We start from the raw sequence: 19339 nt of genomic DNA, 5'->3' as shown, positions 1-19339 counted from the left end.
TTAGTGATATCAGAGCACTAATAAGCTCATTTGTACAGTTTATATAACCATATGAAGTAATTAAACAAACATTTGAGAAATTCTGAAGTAATTAAACAAACATTTGAGAAATTTTTATGAAAGATAATTTATAAACTAAAATGTGATTCTACACTGAGGTGGTGTACCTGTAAGGAGAAAATCTGTATAGAAAACAATGATACCAACCCGTTCGTTCACATGATTGCCAAAATTACACCAAATGTGCACAAATCTATGCCTATACAAACCACCACAATGAAAAAAATATTACAGGTACAGAAAAGAAACGCATTTCAATTGTTAGTACAGTACAACAGCCTATAAAACGAGATAATTGCTACAATTTCCAAAAAGGGCCGTAAGCTCTGAACTTCAGAAACAAAAATGATTTGCAAGATGTAGATAGAATTTTGGGGTAATACTGTGCATGTCCAAGGCTGTAACCTGTGCATGATACAAAACAATCTTTAATGTTCTAGATCGAGTTTTCCGAACTTATCCTTTCGTTCGTGCAACTGTTTGAACACATAATTAAGCTCCGGAAACAATGTTAACAGCAGCAACTCAATGAGGTCCAGTGCCAACAGCTTCGTGCATACACCTGACTGTAGTTGTTGCATTTCACAAACTTAAGAACGAACAAGTCAATTTGATCAAAAAGAGAAGCTATTGCTCATGAGAAGTATGCAAATACCTGAAGGAAGTAATACAAATCCTTGGCACATTGCTCGTATTCCTTTCGACCAACGAGCCCCACGATAGCAGGGGGTGCATTAGCTTCAATATCAAATTTCATCATAAGTTCAAGATCATAACAGATATGTTAATGTGAAGCAACTCTAAATGCTAGTTGTTCATGAGACTAAGAATAAAAAAGTGAGAACATACTAATCATTAGGTCATACACGAACTTTGCACGACGATCAGCTTCCTGTTGTTGCAGTTCCTCAAGGGACCGAGGAGATAGGATTTCGTTCGAGTTGTTGTCGGATGTTGAACCTTCAGGTTTCGGTGGCTGTTTCGGGCGCTTGCTTATGAATACTCCATCAGGCCACAGTATCTGTTCGATTACACCATTCAATACCCCTCCATCAATTAATCAGAGTATGAAAGTAGCTCTTTTCATTTTATTTCATGTCAGGTAAACTTGATTTATGACTTTACAAAAGAAAATAATGTTATAGAAAATCAAGTTACAAGAAGAGTTCAAGAAGAAATGAAGAACAGGAGAGGTACCTGCTCAAGACGAGAGATGGCAGAAGCCATGGAAGATCCCTTGCGGAAACGCTGAATTTTCTGAATCAACCAATCCTCAAGAGCATCCCCCATTCCCAGTTGCAGCACCTGTTTTGCTACCCAAAACGCCTTTCTCCTATATTTTCAATACCACACTCCCCATATTATCAACCTACCAAAATTACTAATCTACAAAAAAATATTATACAATCAATCTATCAATCAATCAATGAAACACAAATCTTCTAAATCCAGCACCTGATCCATCCCCCATCTTGAAGCTGGAATATCACATCCACCAAGTTAAATATCGGCATTGTCAAATTCGGCGGCACCCACTGCAATAGTTCCAAATCAAACATCGCACGTTACCCCTCAATCGACTACGCTTATATAACTTACTCCTCGTTCGGATTTTTCCGTTTCATTCATTAACGTTCAAACACATAGTATTTTCGACTCAATAAAATACATTTTGATGTCACTTCATCATTTTCATCAATGAAATTTAACATTTGGGGAGAGTAAGAACTCAATTGCAAAAGAACACATAACTATGAAATTCAAAATTCAAAATATTTGAGGGCAGCTTAAAGAATGACACCAGATTTAGCCTACAGAAAATCAGTACAGGATTGAACATTGTATGCATAGCTACAAAGAAGCTTGAAAACAATGAAGGGAATTCAAGATTACCTCTGTAGGCAACATTGGATCAGTAGCAGCATCCAGAAGTGATTCAGAAGCCACTAGCGATCTTTCATTCTCTTTCTGGCTCTCAGTTTTCCCACAGTTTCTATTAGGCAATATTCCATTCTCCTTCTGATTCTCAGATTTCCCGGAGTTTCTATCAGGCAATCCACTCTTCTCCGTAGTAGCATCTGAAACACTATCAGAGTTGTCAAAAACAATTTACATACTTTCTGAAAACTTGTTTTTACTGGAGAAGAGGACATGCCTTTTGTGTTCAATCTCAGGCCATTTTCCTGAAATTTAGTCTTCACCCGCAATTTAGGCTCAAAGGTTTCAGCAATTGCATGGTCTTTCCTCAGTGGTGATAACCCTTGGTTTATAGGGCTGTTCGGGTTTGAAACGCTTCTATTATCTTCATGGGGTTTATCAGCTAGATCAACTGTAACATTTTCCAACAAAAATGATATAACAGACTAGAACACAAATAAAGGGTATATAGATTAGTCACATTCAATTATCCTAATTCAATATGGTTTACCTGTAAAGGTTTCAATGATGGAAAACGAGTTCAAGAATATGTATGTCTGCAACATATAAACATAGTTACATAAATTAAACATCCGGACAAGAGGTGCCACTGATATCCAGCAGGGAAGTAAAGATCTAACCTGGGAATCAACACTGAGAAAGTCCCAAACTTCAATAGATCCTGAAATTTTCGGGAGCTGTATAAGCCTCTGAAGAACAACAGGAAAAAAAAATTGGTCAAAAGGATTAAAAAAGGGACTTAACTATCACACAGACGAAACGACTTCCGAGAAATAAAGAGTGAAACAAATCCTCATAAAGCATAATATACTGCACTCAACTCAATAGAGCTGAAAGCTGAAACATACATTAGCAACAGTACCAGAATCTCCCATCAGAAAAGTTAAAAAAAAACGAAAAACGAAGAACAAACTAGTTCATGAAAATAAATAGATCCAGTTGAAAAATCATGACCCTTTAAGCAGGAAAAAGAATGTGAGTTAAGACTGCAGAAAAAAAAAATAAAAACAGATAATCAAGTAAGACAAGTTTGGACCTTTAAGTATTTATCAAGTAATTCACATCGTTCCTGAATAACTGGTAAATCTAATCCGGTGGAAAGAAAATGTTTCGGCGGCAAATGTAAATTGTACTCTGAAAACTCTTTCAGACGTCTATGCAACTCCTCAAAATGGCTGAACCTACAAGAATAAGAAAGGAAAGTGCATGCAAAAGGTTAGAAACCAATTAAGGCATTAATAAATAAACCCAGAGAGTTTGTATTAAAAACCTTCTCTTGATGGACCAGCTATTGTAATTATTTACATCGGTAACAGATATGGAATATACAGCGAATGTTCTTGAACCACTCTTTACTATATTTGCACCCACCACCTGCATAAAAAATAAACTCGCAGCGACATCATTTATGCAAACGAAATTTCAACGTGCTCAAAGTATGAACTATTAAGATTTATTAAGAAAAAGTACCTCACATTTCAGCCTAAAGAAGGAATCGACCATCTGAGAACTATGAGTGTAATCTATAGGAGGAACATGGGAAATTGAAGGAACACATGAAGAAGCCGCTGCTCCACTATGGATTCTTACTGAACTCTCCATATCAGAGTCATCACTAGAGTACTCTTCATTTACGGGCCCTAGTGGAGAATTTAGAATATCTTGTCCATCACCAGATATAAAGCTTGTTCTCTCAACCTCCTGCCAAACAGGCAGCTTCTCACTGTTATGGCGGGATCTTTTCCTTCCAGACTGATTCCTGGATGGCTTATTATAGTGATCTTTACCTTTACCACCTGCCTTCTTAAGTCCAGAACCATCAGAACTCTCGAGCGGGTGATGAATGTGAGAAATTCCCGCATTTCTATTGTTTTTAGTATTCCAAACTTTGGTTCCAGGAGAGTCAAGGCCTGTAACATCACTTGTTTCCTCATCTTCAGAAGTATTTCCATCTGAGTCAAGATCATTTAGGTGCACGTCATCACGACCATTGCCTTGATAATGCAACATGGTAAAGTTACTTAATGTGTTTGAATTGGTTCGACAAGATGAGCCATAAACTGTAGGCGAGTCAGTAACGCCCAAGTGAACAGTGTCATTCTTAGAGCAATTATGCTTGCCCACATTTTCTCTATCAATTGTTTTAGAGATTATCTTATCATGATTCACAGAAACTGAGACAGGTTTCCCTTGAGAGAGGCCTTGTTGGACATTCTTGTTTGATTGATTCTCATCTTTTGTTTTGTAGTTTCTCCCTTTTGCCCACATGTTTTCAAAATGCTCAGGAGCTAGGGCCTTGACCTTTCTACGAGAAAACTGATCCAATTTTTCACCCCATTCTCCAGTAGAGCTATGTCTCTGGATAGTGCTTTCTTCAACATTTTGGGATGTAGGAGGCACCGATTTCCAGGACCGGGAAGATCGAGTATCAATTGAGAGAAGTGGGTCTTTTGAAAAACTGACTTTTGAGTTAAATTTTGCAGGAAAATCTGCAGGAGTGGACTGCGCATTTTTCATCTGCACCAGCTCAACACCAGCCATTGAAGGATCAAGGAACTTGGAAAGATCATCAGAGGAAACGCTTGGAGATTCATCTGTTTTGGACCCTAAATTTTCATTCGGCGATTCCATTTTCTTGGGCTTTTTCATATTTATGACCAAGGATTCTATTCTTTCGTTAATAAACCTGTTATCAAGAATTTTGAAAATATATTACAGCATCAAGCCAGAGATACATCTTAACAAAATCAAGAGAAATAGATTGGTTAATACCTTGGGCTAGCTAAGTTTAAAACTGGCCGCATTACTGCAGAAGCAAGAAGCTCCCTTGCAGTATAACGGAAGTATAAGCACTGAAGATCCTCACGCTTGAATGTGAATAAAATAAGACCATCCATCACATGCTGCAACACCTGTGAATGTGCAAGGAAAAAAGTTCAGTTGCTATGACATATAAATGCAATGCAAGGTACTTCACCCTTGCAAGCAAAAGTCATTGACTAAATAGAATCGAGACCTTATGTTGAGCTTCAGAAGAAAATAAAGCAGGGTGCAACATGTTCTCCATATCCAGGAGTCGTTTGAGTTCTGTATCTAATTGTTCAATTGTAATGGTTCCTAACTGTTTTTTCTCAATTTTTCCTTTAGTTGAACGAAAAATTTCCAAGTGTTTGCAGATGAGATTAATAAGATCCCTGCACCCAAAATTTAGTTCACTATTTTAAGCAACAAAAGATCAATAAAAAATAGAGCACAAGTACGTCCGAACTTAACCTCATCAGAAGATCAATCAGATTAATATTCCTAAAGCGTCCTGCAATTTCTCCGAGCACGCCGTTGACAATATTGATCAATTCCTCGGGACCTTCTTTATCGGGTGTTAAACGAGAATACCAAAGATCAGTCACCCATTCTGAAATTAAATGTCTAGTGAAGTGATCTATTGCATCCTCAGCAACACGTGAATTTACTTTCCTTCTCCACTCTGACTTCTTTACAACTTTCGGTAACTCAAGGGGTTCCTCCTGAGAAGTACCGTTTTCTGGCAATGGTCTACGAATGTATGTAGCAGCTTTTCTCCTCATTTCCAAATCTAACGAGAAATAGCGGATGAGGATGATAAAAAACGCGGCTGCAGGTAAATTTACCCAAACTGAGGAGCTTGTCACTGAAACAGGAGTAAGATAGAATTATCTCCCCAAATAGAAGACGAACGCAAAAGTTAGCAGCAAGAACAGTGCACATACTATCTAACAGTACATCTTTAAGACTACAACTTGAGAGAGATATAATCGTCGAGCATATAACGCCATGCTACTTAGAAGATTGCAGCATAGACATATGACAGTAAATATCCCACCATCCGGCCTCGGGAAGGCAGAGAGAAACTAACAACGGATTAAACGAACTTTAGGTAAACCTCCTCTACCAAACCTTTTTGTGCTACCTAAGGGTGTGCGTGTGAGAGAAAAACTGATCTAATCATGCAGATTGGCTCCCATCAAAAAGAAGAAGCTCAAACACAAATAAATAAACATCATGCATCAATAAACTTCTCTAAGAAAACTCCAAAAACTATTTCCAATTATTATCAAATGACTCATTATCGTGTTAAGAACTATGTAATTTCAAATTCAAAACAGACGAACAAGTATTTCCATGAAAGTGCAAAAAGGAAAAGTAAACCAAACAACAAACAAGATTCAAATTATCTAGTAAACCAACCCAGTAATCTCTCTTTTTCTCCATGCAAAACAACATAGTAAATGCTGCTTTGAAACCATAACTCAACGAAAGAAAGTTATCATAACAATGCTAATGAACTAGAATTGTATCTCCCGAAGTGAAGTAGTGCTTTTCTGAGGCATAAACTTATGGATATAATTTATAAACGATTAAAGGGGCTTGTAAGGTTCAAGTTACAACAGGTAATCCAACACAAAAGAATCCAAATGAGTTAGACAGCATGCAAGCTAAAATAGAAATCCCAAGATGGACTAACTTCAATCAGATTATAACAAAAATGAAGTAAAAACAGTGATGGTTCATTCGCAATTGGATGAACAAAAATTCCATTTCTTACATGACATCATATATGATAAACCCACAATGGATACGACCAGAAAAAGAACCCGCTTCTTAGCTTCCTCGAGGATGTCCCGAACCGTAACCTGATTCTGGGAGCTCATTCCGCCCCAAAACACGAATCAATTCGCACCCACGGGATATTGAAATGAGGGCAGTGAATTCAATCGAAGTAGTCACATTAAAGCAACGAAGAATCGTTCGGTTTCAGATAGATGATCAGCGAAGAACCCACACCAAAAACTCAGAAACCCCCAATCGGAGATAGAAGCGATCAGGAACTGGGTAATCTCGAAATGAGGGGGGAAATTGAATAATTGTGGAAAAAAAGCAAAAACGAAATCAAATCAAATGGTGAGTAATGGGTTCGGAGTCGTGGACCGATGGAATATGGGCTGCCAATGAAATCGATGTTCTTCTATTTCTCATACTCCATGGTCAGTTCCACTTTCGCACTCCGTTGGTGATTGGGATTTGATTTTGGGTTTGGGAATTGGAAATTGGAAATTGGTAATGGAAATTCCATCCGTTTCACGGACGTTCGGGATTTTTGAGATTGGAATATCCAGATTTTTCACACTATCATCATTCGCTAATACTCAATTATTATTTTGGATCCATTTCTCTCTTAATTAAAACCCCTCCTACGATTCATTTAAACGTGAAAATAAATATAAAAATAAAAAATAAAAGACGAAGAACAACAACAAATATCAATCCCCAGACGGGCCACGGAACTGAATTCTAATGGTTGAACAGAAATTAAAATTGATTTTGGAAAATTATAATCAAATAATTAAAATAGGTACTGTTTCTTCAGTTCAACGATGATATTCCGTAAGAAAAATAAATAATATTTTATTTAATTTTTATTATTCTTTTAATAAAATTTGACTCAATTTTCTATTTTTAAAATACTAATTAGTATGAAATAATAATATTCAGTATGAGTTAAGTTTAAATCATTTAATTTTCTAATAAATATTTGGCTGAATTCCATGTTAATCTATACAATTAGTTTTTAATATTTTAAATTTAATAATATATAATATTTTAGATTTAAAATTAATCATTATTCTATATACGCTAAAAATTACTAATTATATTTTTGAAAGGTGTATAAAAAATTTAATTTAGAACAAAAAAAAAACATTTTATTCCAAAGTTATTCCAAATATACGGTTAATGCATTAAATTTAATTCACTTGTCAAGTGTCATTTTGTTAACGGTACTCTCTATCATTACGAGTAGATGTCCAAACATTGGTAGGACATTTTATTCATCCATAGAAATCTGCTATTATTCACTCATGAAAATGTAAATTAAATCATGATTCGTACATTTTTATTTGTATTTTTTTTTAACAGCAACATTATCACTAATCTAATATAAATTTTTAAAACTTATTTTAAAGTAGAAATTCATTAAATTAGTAGATAAGAAATAATGCGACCGAAGATTAGGAGTATAAATTTTTAAAAATGACATTATTTATTTATTTATTTGTGAAATAAAGACTATTCTACCCTAATGATATTATGGAAATGTCAAGGGTAATAATGGAGTTTTTTAAAAGAGAATGAATGTTTTTATAAATAAATGATAAAATTGAAGGGTGTTTTTTTTTTTTTTTTTTTTTTTTTTTTTTTTTTTGTAATTTACCTTAAAAATATATTTATTATTTCTCATCCGATCAATTTTTTCAATTCCGTAGAAAAAGTGAGTTTAAACGGTTAAATTACAATTTTGGTCCATGAATTTTGTATATAATTTTTATGTTTAGAAATTGATTCGTCACGCTATTTTAAAGTTATTGTTGTATTGCACACAAAACAAAAAATTTATACAATTATTAAACATAAAATAAATATTAAGAATAAGGACATTTTTTAAAGTTCATTAGATTTTTTTTTTTAAATTTAAAAAAATCAAAACAACCAACTTCACCTTGAACCCTAAACACGACCCGCCAACCCAATTCTTAAAAAAAGAAAAAATATCGGTTTCTGATCTTAGGCAAGAAATATAAGAGTTTCAACTAACTGCCCTCTAAATTGTGTTCGAGGGTCGTTGATTTGACACATACGAATCTCGAATGGTTTGGACTAACGTGAGTGATTTACTAATTGTAATGAATGGTTAAGTTAAAATGGAGAAAATGAAAAAGAGTATTTTCCCGCCAACCGAATCTAAGTGAATTTTGGAACAATTGGAAGGGAATATTGTATGGGAGGCAAATCTCAAAAAATGGGAACGAATGGCATTTAACGTAAAAAGCCAAAGATAGGGAGGGTATTTTTGGAATATAGAAACTCAACCGCCCTTTGCTGTCCTCCCATTGTTTGGTGTCAATTTCCATTTCCCGGTCGGCCTTTTCCCTCTCGACAATACCAATAATAATTCCTCTCAAAACCAAATTTCCGTTCCTTCATCTCTGAAAATTTCCCCGAAAAAAGTTTCCCCAATTCGGAGGTTTTTGATCCATGGCTTCTCGTAGGCGCATACTTTTGAAAGTCATTATCCTTGGGGACAGTGGGTGAGCTTTCTATTTGCTTTTCTTGTTTCTCGCTCCTAATTCTATTGGATTTCTTGGATTCGAGAGAGTCGAAGAAAGTATGGTGGGGAATTTTGAAACTGATAAGAACTGGACCGATTCCAAGTTCTTTTTCTTTGTTTTTTCTGTTCTAATTCTTCCTTTATTGGATGTCATAGGTTTTCTATTTTTTTTTACTAATTAAGTTTCTTCTATCTTTGGCAGCGTGGGGAAGACATCGCTGATGAATCAGTATGGCTTTCATTCAATCCGAAACTTACAAGTTTTGTTTTCGAACTCTTTTTGTTTATTAGGTCGTTTAATTACCTTTTGGCTCTGCTCCTTCCATTTGTTTGTCCAGGTATGTGAATCGTAAGTTTAGCAATCAGTACAAGGCGACTATTGGAGCAGATTTTCTCACAAAGGAAGTTCAGCTTGATGACAGGCTATTCACGTTGCAAGTAAGTATGGCTATCTTAGTTGTACTGTTTTCATCTGTTGGATATTCTAGTTTATCTTTGTTGTTATGTGGAATGTGTTCAATAGTTAGTGGGATGCAACGACTGCTTTGGTTAATAAGCATTAGCAGTTCATGCTAGAAATGGTCAATGGGGATCTTTAGAAATCACATTTTATGAAACTTTTTAGCATCACTCATAATATTTGAAATGAAAAGCAATTGGAACCGAGTTATGCAAAACAATGGCAATTGGTAATTGTGCCTTTACTCTGTGATAAAGATCACCTTGTCGTTCTTCTCTGACTTGGATATGTTTGAGATATAGTTGCTCCCGTTCCTTCCCTTGGCTGTGGTTTGGAATAGTTATGTATAGAGAGAGAGTTAACAGTAATTTTTGTTCCTAAACTTATGTCTCGTAAGATCTTCAGCTTTTAAAAATATCTTATAGGTGTTTAAACTTTGTTAAGTCTAATAGGTTAATGAACTTCAAAAGTGTTTAATAGGGATTAGAACTTTTTAATTTTATATCTATTAGATCCCCAAATAGATTTATTATGCATAAAATTGAATTTTGTGTCTAAAAGGTTCTTAAACTTTCTATTTTGGTGTCGAATAGTGATAAGGCTTTGATACCAAATGATAAGGAATCACTATAAGGGAAGTGAGATTCGGATTACCTTGTTGATCAAATATCTCAAGGCAAGAACACTTGTTTGAGATTCGAATCCCTCCACAAGCAAGATCGATCATGTCAAGCTTGAATGATTCTAAACATGCAATCTAAACTACATAGAATTGCAAAGAAACTTAGTCATTTGCTAAATGAAAGCACAAATGCTCTTTTTATAACATTTTCCAAGTCTCTTTTACAAATACAACATACATGGCTTTATATAGCCTAAAAAAGAAACCTTTGACATTCCATTAGGCATTCCAAGAGTTGTAACATTCATATTTTATGGTCATAATTAACCATTATATAAATGTAACCTAAAGTAAATAAAAAGTCCTAAAATGCATTAATGAAACATCATAACGCTAAATTATGATCCACCCAAACTTTATGACAATGAAGCTCGATTCTTCTTCAATGTGGCATGAATTGAAACATCTTTTATAAATTTAACAATATTTTCTCACATCTTCCTTAAAGTTTATATTGCATGATTGATGTCTCGATTCTTATCAAATAGGTTTGTGAATTTTAAAAAATGAAGAACAGATTAGACACAAATTGAAAGTTTAGAGACCTACTTGATAAATTGTTTCTTACCCTAAAAAAAAAGATCTATTAGACACTTTAACCAAGTATCTATTAGACACATAATAGAGAATTTAGTGACTTATTAGGTTTTTTTTTTTTTTTTTTAGTATTTTAATGACCTATTAGATACAATTTTGAAAATTCATGCTCTACACTTGTAATTTAACCTATATAAGAAAACTCCAATGGTTTATTCTTGTTTTAATTTTAACTTTTTTATTATTACATTTTTAGTTTGTTGAGAAGGTGGTGTTTGGCTTCCTTTGTAATGTCTTGAGATGGACAATTTACATATGTAGTATAAAATTGCAGATCTGGGATACAGCTGGGCAAGAACGGTTTCAGAGTCTTGGTGTGGCCTTTTACCGTGGCGCTGATTGCTGCGTTCTAGTTTATGATGTGAATGTTATGAAATCGTTCGATAATCTTAACAACTGGCGAGAAGAGTTTCTGATTCAGGTTGTTATCGATCCAATGTTGATAGTTATGAGCCTATGACAACATAGATTGATTCTTACTGGAGGCTTTTTGTTCTTTATGTTTAGGCCAGTCCATCTGATCCTGAAAACTTTCCTTTTGTCGTACTGGGGAACAAGGTCGACGTTGATGGTGGGAACAGTAGAGTGGTGAGTTTTGCCTGATCTTGCTTGTATCATGACTATCTGAATTACTAGTCCAGAGTGAGGATAGTTCTTCTCTGCGTTAGGATAGATACTCATCTAGTAAATTGCATGGACATAAGGATCTTTTATTGGCATTGTAGGTTTCAGAGAAGAAAGCAAAGGCATGGTGTGCTTCAAAAGGAAACATACCATACTTTGAGACATCTGCAAAAGAAGGATTCAATGTGGATGCTGCATTTCAGTGTATAGCTAAAAATGCCCTCAAGAATGAACCAGAAGAAGAAGTGTAAGTATATTCCATTCAATTGAACTTCAAGTGTCACTTCATTTACCCGCTGATGACATCTTTTTATTGATTACACATTTAGCTACATTCTATCTTTATGGAATCTTGTTCAAGTAGGTTGAAAAACAGCATGAATATAGCATGTCTTGATGAAAATAAATTGAGGAACAAAGCCAAAAGAGGGGGAACTGCTGTTGACATTTGGGTGTACATTACGTTATAGTTATATCTGCTAAAAGCCAGCTAAAAGGGCAAGGGATATACTTCCATTTTCTTCTTAGGATTCCAGTTTTCTTTTTGTTTACAATGTAAACTTCGAATTAAGTTCGATGGATTTATAATGATAAAAAAAAAAAAGTACCAGTTTTTTAATGGATTTCATAAATAGGGTTGTTGTAACAATCCAAGCCCACCACTAGCAGATATTGTCCTCTTAGGGCTTTTCGTTTCGGGTTTTCCCTCAAGGTTTTGAAACGCGTATGCTAGGGAGAAGTTTCCACACTCTTATAAAGAATATTTCGTTCCCCCTCTCCAACCAATGTGGGGTCTCACAATCCACCCCCTTGGGGGTCTAGTGTCCTCGCTGGCACACCGCCCAGTAACTGGCTCTGATACCATTTTCCACCGCCCAAGCCTACCTCTTGCAGATATTGTCCTCTTTGGGCTTTCCCTTTCGTGCTTCCAACCCAGGTTTTAAAATGCGTTGGCTAGGAATAGGTTTCCACACCCTTATAAGGAATGATTCGTTCTCCTCTCCAACCAATATGGGGTGTCACAGTTGTCCTTTAGCCATGTCCCTATCCGTCTTGAGTTTCAATAGATCTTTCACTCTCTTGCTGAGGTATGGGCAATAACTGTATCCTCGGAGCTTTGGAACCCAAGACATGTGTTCTTCCTTATAAGGTTTACACACCCTTATAAGAAATGTTTCGTTCTCCTTTCCAACCAATGTGGGGTGTCACAGTTGCCCCTTAGCCATGTCCCTATCCATCTTGAGTTTCAATAGATCTTTCACTCTCTTGCTGAGGTATGGACAATAGCTGTATCCTCAGAGTTTTGGAACCCAAGACGTGTTCTAGTCACAATCCATGACAATCATACATTCAAATGCCTCAAAAGTCTCTCTTTCCAATTGTATTGAAGGTCTTATTAGTGATTTCTTCAAATGAATGTTTTGTGTTTGCACATCACGAGGATACACAAAAACTGAACACCCGCCATCTAGAATTTCTTACCTTCTTCTAACGTGGTTGTTTTGTTATTCCTCTACTCTGTTGAATCCCTTATTAGTTGGAGTTTCTTTCCCGTGCTTGTCATTAATTCTTGTGTTCCTTCTTGGGGCCATGGCAGATACCTTCCCGACACCATCGATGTTGCGGGTGGACGGCAGCAAAGATCAACAGGATGTGAATGCTAAGTGTTTAACTACGAATGAGTTCTGTCTACTTCACTGTATTTCATCTGTTTTATGTTCCTTAAACCATATGGTCCAATTGTATTAACATGTAGTAGTCTAGTGATGCTGGTAAAGTTCTACTTCTATTCTGTGTTGTATCTATATTCTTTGATGTTTATATATTTTGCTTAAATCATTTGGGTCGGTCTCAAATAAAATGAAATACTTGGAAACCAATGTACAGAAGGAACAAACTAAAAGAAAAAACACAACCTAGAACAACTCCCCCAAGCTTGAATCTTCGATGCTTCAAGAATTATCATCAAGAGCCCTGGCTTTGATGCTTGCTTCTTGAACTAGATTCAATCTTGTGACCAAACAGGAGAGCTGCAGCTGGCTGTAATGGGCCTGGTCTCCGAGGTTTTGTTCCATTCTGGGTGAACAAACAGTCCAATTTGTGGGGTGTCTCATGGTTTGTCGGTCCAATTGTCCTTATCCTTACTGCCATAATCTTATATCTCCGGTTAGTCATTGACACCAAGTACTCAAACCTCCAATCTGAACAATGAGATGGGGTTTATCTATCTACTTCACTCAGAGTTTCAAACTTTACTTCTTCAAAGAAGATAAGAGTCGCCAAAAAGTGTATCAATAAAGCTGATTGGTCATATTTTGCAAAGGATCAAATCATTCGTTCTTTTAGTCCTCTATATCGAACAAACATGAATAAAATGAACTCTTTAGAAGAGATTTGAGGTAGATTTTAGTTGATAATAGTCAAATTAATATTATTAACTTGACTCACCCTCTATTGAATATTATTAGTCTTACTCATCGTAGAGATTCCTATTATGACCTTTACATTTTAAATATATTATCCTTTTAGTCCTTGAATTTTTATCTATTTACTTATTGGTCCACATTTTTTCAAAAAATAAATTTAAAATGGTGTGTTTGGATGTCACTTCAATTATTTACTCTTTCAAAAAAAAAAAAAAAAAAAAAAAAAAAATCTTCATTTTTTTAATTGGAAGTGAGAGAGTTTCGATTTAAACCTACATTTTTTCTGTCTATCTTATCCAATTTTTAACCAAAAAAAAAAAAAAAAAAAAAAGAAAAGAAAAAAAAAAAACTCAGAATCTTGAGAATGCCGTAATAAAACAATTAACTACCAATTGTTAAGTTTAAAATTCTATGATCAAATCATTAAGCAACCCAACAGGGAATTTTGATTAATTAATACATTATGATAACTGTGGAAATTTATGAAAGATAAAGATGGAATAATGTGAAAAATTCAGATGTTATACACATTTGTTGGTAGTTGGTACAGAAACCTCAAATTGGCATAGCAAGAAATAAAATAAGTAAGCTGAATTATAATTAATAATTATTGTTCCATAAACTTTTGTAAAAATGATGAATTATTGCTTGTCTTGATCTTGTGGTTATAACTACTACATCACTAGCACCCCAACCCAATTTGGTGCCACTTTATGGGAATCTTTTGGCATTTAATCCATTTATAATACAGTAGGTGTCATTCTAAATTTTATATTGTTCTTAAAGATAATAAATTATTGCCTTAACTTTCCAATGTGATTTTCGGCAATCTTAATGGCTAAACTTATCACAATTTGATCACACATGATTTGATTAAATAAATAAATAAAAAAAAGGCAGTTTCAACCTACTTTTTGTTAAGCAAAATATCATATCTTTAGACCATGTTTGCTCTCGTTTACTGTGACACGTGCAACTATATGTAATTTGAGTGACGTAAATTGCGTAGTTTTTAAATTAAGTAAAAGAAAAATACGAATAATGCACCTTTAAAATGAGATGAATAAAGTTAAAAGTATGTTGACAAATTATATGTTTAAGTGTACCCATTTTGCATCTGTTTATTAAAAAAATTCAGGAGCAATCATTTAAACAAAATTCAACTAAGACAAATCTAATCTAAGTCTTCAAAAAAAAATTTGAAAAAAGAATTTATAACTAACCACTAAACAATTAAAAATGTAAAAATCTCCACAACCATTGAAATTAAAAGAAAAAAAAATAAAGAAAACGGGGAAATTTTATAATTTAATCTATCCAATAACAAGCAGCTGCCGACAATCGTTCCCCCACTAGTGGTTGTCATTTGGCTTCGAGCCTTTTGGCCTTCGGTGGTGCTCAGAGCTTACCCCATTTCATCTTCTTCCTACTTGGCCTTTGAGCAGAGAGTTGCAGAGTTGCAGAGTTTTCCCCTGTTTTGAAATGGAGAGTTGTATCAATTCCTTGTTCTAGTAATACAAGGTTGTATTGAATGCGTTAGTGCTTTTTGTTTCTAAATCTTCATCTGGGTTTCAACTGCTATCTGATTTTTGTTCTGAAACTATCTTCAATTATCATAATCTCTGAAGAAATGCTATCGGCAAAATCTGAGTCTGATATTACCAGTTTGGCGCCATCGTCGCCTTCAAGGTCACCAAAGCGACCAACATACTATGTGCAGAGCCCTTCAAGGTGTTCTAATGATGGGGATAAATCTTCATCAATGCACACTACTCCAATCTATAACAATAGTCCAATAGAGTCACCTTCACACCCGTCGTTCGGCCGTCATTCAAGAAACTCATCTGCGAGCCGATTTTCCGGTATTTTCCGGTCATCTTCAGGCAGAAAAGGGAGCAAGAAACAGAGCAATGACAAGGGGTGGCCTGAGTGTAATGTGATTATGGAAGAAGGGCCCTATGATGACCTTGAGGACAAGGCTCTCTCACGACGCTTTCAGGCAATAATTGCTCTTCTGAGTTTCATTACTTTGTTCACTCTTTTATGCTTGATCATATGGGGCGCCAGCAGGCCTTTCAAGGCACAGATTTCTGTCAAGGTAATCAAGTTACTAATAGCTATTGATATGGTTGGATATATTTATATGTTCTTCACCCTCCTGATGAATAAATAAGTGATCATGTAAAGTGAAGTGATCATCTATGTTTACTAGAGAAGAAATGATACGCTAGAATTTCATCATAAGACCCTATATTTGACCCAAAAAAAAAAAAAGCTTAACTAAGGACGCAGTTATACAACCTATAGACCAGAACATATTCAAAGAAGATCGTCAAACAATAAAGAAACTGATATCTTGAAGTATGTTAATTTTTTATATATATCCGTCACAGTTCTTTTGAACTTAAACTCTCTTCTTGACCGTGTCAATTTCCAACTTCATGAACAGAGCTCATTGTTTAATGTACAATCTGATCCTTTCAGAGCTTGGCTGTGCATAATTTCTATGTTGGGGAAGGTTCAGATTCCACTGGGGTTCCTACCAAGTTACTGACATTGAATAGCACATTGAGGTTAAGCGTATACAACCCTGCAACAATATTTGGCATTCATGTTACCTCCACACCAATTGATCTAATTTATTCAGAGATTGTTGTGGCATCTGGTCAGGTAATGAACTTCTACTGAGTTTCTGTTTTTTGACTCACAGCTTTGGAACTAATTGGTTTGAAAAAAAAGCTTGGATTGGAGGTCATTCTGTTAAATGCATCGTAGGCTTGCCTTAGGCAATAAAGCTAAGGGTTAAGCACAAAATCCAGGATTGGAATGTAAATCTTATCAAGAATTTGTGATACTGTAACCGAAAATCAACCAAAGACATTAAATCATATGCCTTATGATGATCCTATGTGCAGTTGAGGAAATATTACCAACCAAGAAACAGTCACCGGACAGTATCTGTCAATTTGGAAGGAATCAAGGTGCCCATGTATGGAGCTGCATCAACTTTGTCTCTTCCCTCAACAAGTGGTCCGGTTCCAATGACGTTGGTGTTCAAAATTCGATCCCGAGGAAACGTTGTTGGGAAGCTAGTGAGAACAACGCATATAAAGCAAATCTCTTGTCCAGTAGGCATTGATTCTACCAGCACCAAAGCCATCGTGTTCAAGAAGAATTCATGCACATATGAGTGAGATTCTATTGCAGTTATTGCACCAACTAGGCTCACTGAGTCCTGAGTTTCGTATCAATGCAGTTATCTGTCTGTGAATGAAGTTGATAAGAAATTTGTCCGCAGATTATTTTTTTGTTGGTTTGTGCAGAGATACCTCAGTCAATAAAGAGTCCACCTTTGTAAAGTTCTTTCTGTTTCTGTGCAAGAGTGTTAACAAAACTGTATCAGATTTGTCTCCTCAACCATCTCTGGATGGCTTTAAATGACTCAAAATGAAGCCATACTCTTATTTCATTGCAGAAAATCAGGTTCTGGAAGAGAACCGATCAAGAATTCTGCATGGCATGTGGCCCTAAAAGTATTATCGGAAGAATTAGATAAGAAGATGGTAAAGTTCTGTAAAGATGTAGCTACGAATGTGGGAATTTTCAAGGAGTGCTTGTCAAAGTACATGGGGGGTTATGATGTGCATTAACCAAAGCCACTATCACCAATTTAGTGCTATTGATATTTTTCCATTGATATATTCCTTGGTTCTTTAATGATATCTATCTCCCATTTACTTTCTAGACGGATTCCCTTCTACAATTAGTGGGTTTCTCCAATGCCAAAAGAAATAATCTCTCTTTGAAAACGGTAGAGAATATGATTCCATTCTCACTCCTGTATGTCAGCCAAGTCTTTTCCTTTTAAACTTTTTTCTCTTTCCTTACCAAAGCAATTGGATAAGTCGCTGAAACTGGTAAGATTGGCGTCAACAAGATTTCATCTTTCATATTTATCTTCTTCTAGATTTATCTAAAACCCTTGTCCATTGTCCAATCCAACACTGAAAAATTCTCCATTTTGACTGATTTATCTAAGAACTTTGTTGTGGATGTTCAGACCGCCTTGATCGGAAGGCTGCAAACAATCCACGAGGACCCTTCACCTTGATCCACATCACAGAGCGAGTAAATTTGTCTGTGCAGTGTTTTTTAACTTTGGAACATAACCTAACGGCCCTATCCCACGTCGACTCGTTAACAGAAAAATCCAACGAAAAACTTGGCTTCATTATTGGCCTCAGCAGCTTTATCCTTTACCCATAATTATCTTCAGCGGGAAAAGTGTAAGGAAGATAATGAAAAATGAGATTTTCATTAATAGAATATTGTTAAAGGTCCTTAAAGTGGGGAGAGAAAATGACTGAAAAATAGTATTAATTGGAATCTGTGCCAGGTTAAACTTGAATGTCAAAAGATTCCGTCACATTTGGGAGAGGGGATTCCAGAGTTTTTCGTTGTTTAAAATCATCGTCCATTTGCTTCCTTCTTATATCTGTGTTTGATTTTACTCCTGGAAGAACGAAACATTCGAGATTGGTAAAATCTTTTCTGGATTTTGAAGATAAGACGCGAAGAGATCGGCGAGAACAAATCCCAGACAGTTTTCTGTTTTTAGAAAAGGGCTAAAGGATGTTGGAAGGCAAAGCTTCGGTACAGGACACAGATATGCCTAACAAGATGCAGATCCAAGCCATGGACGCTGCGTCTAAAGCTCTGGATCTCTATGATGTTTTCGATTGCAAATCCATTGCTGCCCACATAAAAAAGGTTCTCCCCCCCCCCCCCCCCCCCCCCGCCTCTCTCTCTCTCTTCTCTTCCCCTGTTTGATGGGTATGTGTAGAGGAATATGGTGGATTGCAGATGTTTTTTCTCGTCTTTAATGGCAGAATCTTAGGCTTTGATTTCTGAACTCGTTTGTTTGTGGATTTGCAGGATTTTGACCACAGATATGGGAGCGGATGGCAATGTGTGGTGGGTTCAAATTTTGGTTGTTTCTTCACCCACTCCAAGGGGTCTTTCATCTACTTCAAACTGGGGACTCTCAACTTTCTCATCTTCAAAGGGGTGACATCTTCGCCCCAGTGATTTGAGTTGTGTTTTCTCTATATATGAATCTCTAGAGAGCTTGGGAAGCTGGAAAGAGAGAGAGTGAAGGAAGGTGTTTTCCTTTTCTATGGCTAGGTCAATTCGATTGGAAGGGAAAGATCGAACCAATGTAAGGGAGATGATAGGGAGTGTTCAAATTACATTATGGGATTGTTCGAAGGTTTATGTTCAAAATGCTTTTGATGCTTTTGTGGGTATACTCTGTAAATATTGAAATCCCGGGGAGACACTTCTTAATCCTATTCGAATAACTTTCATTGTCCCTTTTTCTAAATTTCTATTTTCTGCCAAGAAATGCTAAC

At 35.7% G+C, this 19339-nt stretch overlaps 4 protein-coding genes across 6 annotated transcripts; 3 read left to right on the top strand and 1 right to left on the bottom strand.

Annotated features, from left to right (window-relative positions):
• Nucleotides 1–187: 187 nt before the first annotated feature.
• LOC111778572 (phox (PX) domain-containing protein) lies at nt 188–7321 on the bottom strand. 2 transcript variants are annotated; one of them, XM_023658482.2, is made up of 16 exons: nt 6581–7312; nt 5272–5665; nt 5015–5192; nt 4771–4910; nt 3469–4684; nt 3269–3372; nt 3035–3179; nt 2619–2687; nt 2489–2534; nt 2216–2389; nt 1954–2138; nt 1516–1595; nt 1258–1393; nt 910–1081; nt 716–798; nt 188–626 (listed from the first exon to the last, which is right to left on the bottom strand). In XM_023658482.2, exons 1-16 carry the CDS (start codon nt 6684–6686, stop codon nt 489–491), a joined length of 3366 nt encoding a protein of 1121 aa, XP_023514250.2. In that variant the 5' UTR covers nt 6687–7312; the 3' UTR covers nt 188–488. The 2 variants fall into 2 exon arrangements, with proteins under 2 accessions (XP_023514250.2, XP_023514251.2); XM_023658483.2 differs by lacking the exons at nt 188–626; nt 716–798; nt 910–1081 and having other exon boundaries at nt 1307–1446; nt 6581–7321.
• Nucleotides 7322–8934: 1613 nt separating this feature from the next.
• Nucleotides 8935–13341, top strand: LOC111778135 (ras-related protein Rab7). Of its 2 annotated transcripts, none has more exons than XM_087119266.1 (7): nt 8935–9119; nt 9342–9368; nt 9478–9577; nt 11153–11299; nt 11386–11466; nt 11604–11749; nt 13040–13341. In XM_087119266.1, exons 1-7 carry the CDS (start codon nt 9067–9069, stop codon nt 13164–13166), a joined length of 681 nt encoding a protein of 226 aa, XP_086975392.1. In that variant the 5' UTR covers nt 8935–9066; the 3' UTR covers nt 13167–13341. The 2 variants fall into 2 exon arrangements, with proteins under 2 accessions (XP_086975392.1, XP_023513568.1); XM_023657800.2 differs by having other exon boundaries at nt 8937–9119; nt 13100–13341.
• A 1955-nt stretch (nt 13342–15296) lies between these two features.
• Nucleotides 15297–17397, top strand: LOC111778399 (uncharacterized). The gene is made up of 3 exons (XM_023658194.2): nt 15297–16026; nt 16413–16598; nt 16844–17397. The coding sequence occupies exons 1-3, from the start codon at nt 15559–15561 to the stop codon at nt 17120–17122; spliced, it is 933 nt and encodes a 310-aa protein (XP_023513962.1). The 5' UTR covers nt 15297–15558; the 3' UTR covers nt 17123–17397.
• Nucleotides 17398–18262: 865 nt separating this feature from the next.
• Nucleotides 18263–19299, top strand: LOC111778400 (uncharacterized). Its single transcript, XM_023658195.2, has 2 exons — nt 18263–18698; nt 18864–19299. Exons 1-2 carry the CDS (start codon nt 18561–18563, stop codon nt 19014–19016), a joined length of 291 nt encoding a protein of 96 aa, XP_023513963.1. The 5' UTR covers nt 18263–18560; the 3' UTR covers nt 19017–19299.
• Nucleotides 19300–19339: the final 40 nt, after the last annotated feature.

The sequence above is a fragment of the Cucurbita pepo genome, chromosome 17 (assembly GCF_057944985.1).
Source record: "Cucurbita pepo subsp. pepo isolate OVF chromosome 17, ASM5794498v1, whole genome shotgun sequence".
Lineage (NCBI taxonomy): Eukaryota > Viridiplantae > Streptophyta > Magnoliopsida > Cucurbitales > Cucurbitaceae > Cucurbita > Cucurbita pepo.
Note: the sequence above shows the minus strand (reverse complement) of the source record. Positions and strands in the feature narration are given on the sequence as shown.

Excerpts from the sequence above, each read along its gene's own strand:
- LOC111778572 (XM_023658482.2), bottom strand. The coding sequence starts at position 6,686 with ATGAGCTCCCAGAATCAGGTTACGGTTCGGGACATCCTCGAGGAAGCT. Across the intron at positions 4,685-4,770 it reads TTAAACTTAGCTAGCCCAAG|GTTTATTAACGAAAGAATAG; the intron begins GTATTAACCAAT and ends TCTTGATAACAG. Across the intron at positions 2,390-2,488 it reads CATCATTGAAACCTTTACAG|TTGATCTAGCTGATAAACCC; the intron begins GTAAACCATATT and ends AAAATGTTACAG.
- LOC111778135 (XM_087119266.1), top strand. The coding sequence starts at position 9,067 with ATGGCTTCTCGTAGGCGCATACTTTTGAAAGTCATTATCCTTGGGGAC. Across the intron at positions 11,300-11,385 it reads GAGAAGAGTTTCTGATTCAG|GCCAGTCCATCTGATCCTGA; the intron begins GTTGTTATCGAT and ends CTTTATGTTTAG. Across the intron at positions 11,750-13,039 it reads AATGAACCAGAAGAAGAAGT|TTGGAGTTTCTTTCCCGTGC; the intron begins GTAAGTATATTC and ends ATCCCTTATTAG.
- LOC111778399 (XM_023658194.2), top strand. The coding sequence starts at position 15,559 with ATGCTATCGGCAAAATCTGAGTCTGATATTACCAGTTTGGCGCCATCG. Across the intron at positions 16,027-16,412 it reads AGGCACAGATTTCTGTCAAG|AGCTTGGCTGTGCATAATTT; the intron begins GTAATCAAGTTA and ends TGATCCTTTCAG. Across the intron at positions 16,599-16,843 it reads TTGTTGTGGCATCTGGTCAG|TTGAGGAAATATTACCAACC; the intron begins GTAATGAACTTC and ends TCCTATGTGCAG.
- LOC111778400 (XM_023658195.2), top strand. The coding sequence starts at position 18,561 with ATGTTGGAAGGCAAAGCTTCGGTACAGGACACAGATATGCCTAACAAG. Across the intron at positions 18,699-18,863 it reads TTGCTGCCCACATAAAAAAG|GATTTTGACCACAGATATGG; the intron begins GTTCTCCCCCCC and ends GTGGATTTGCAG.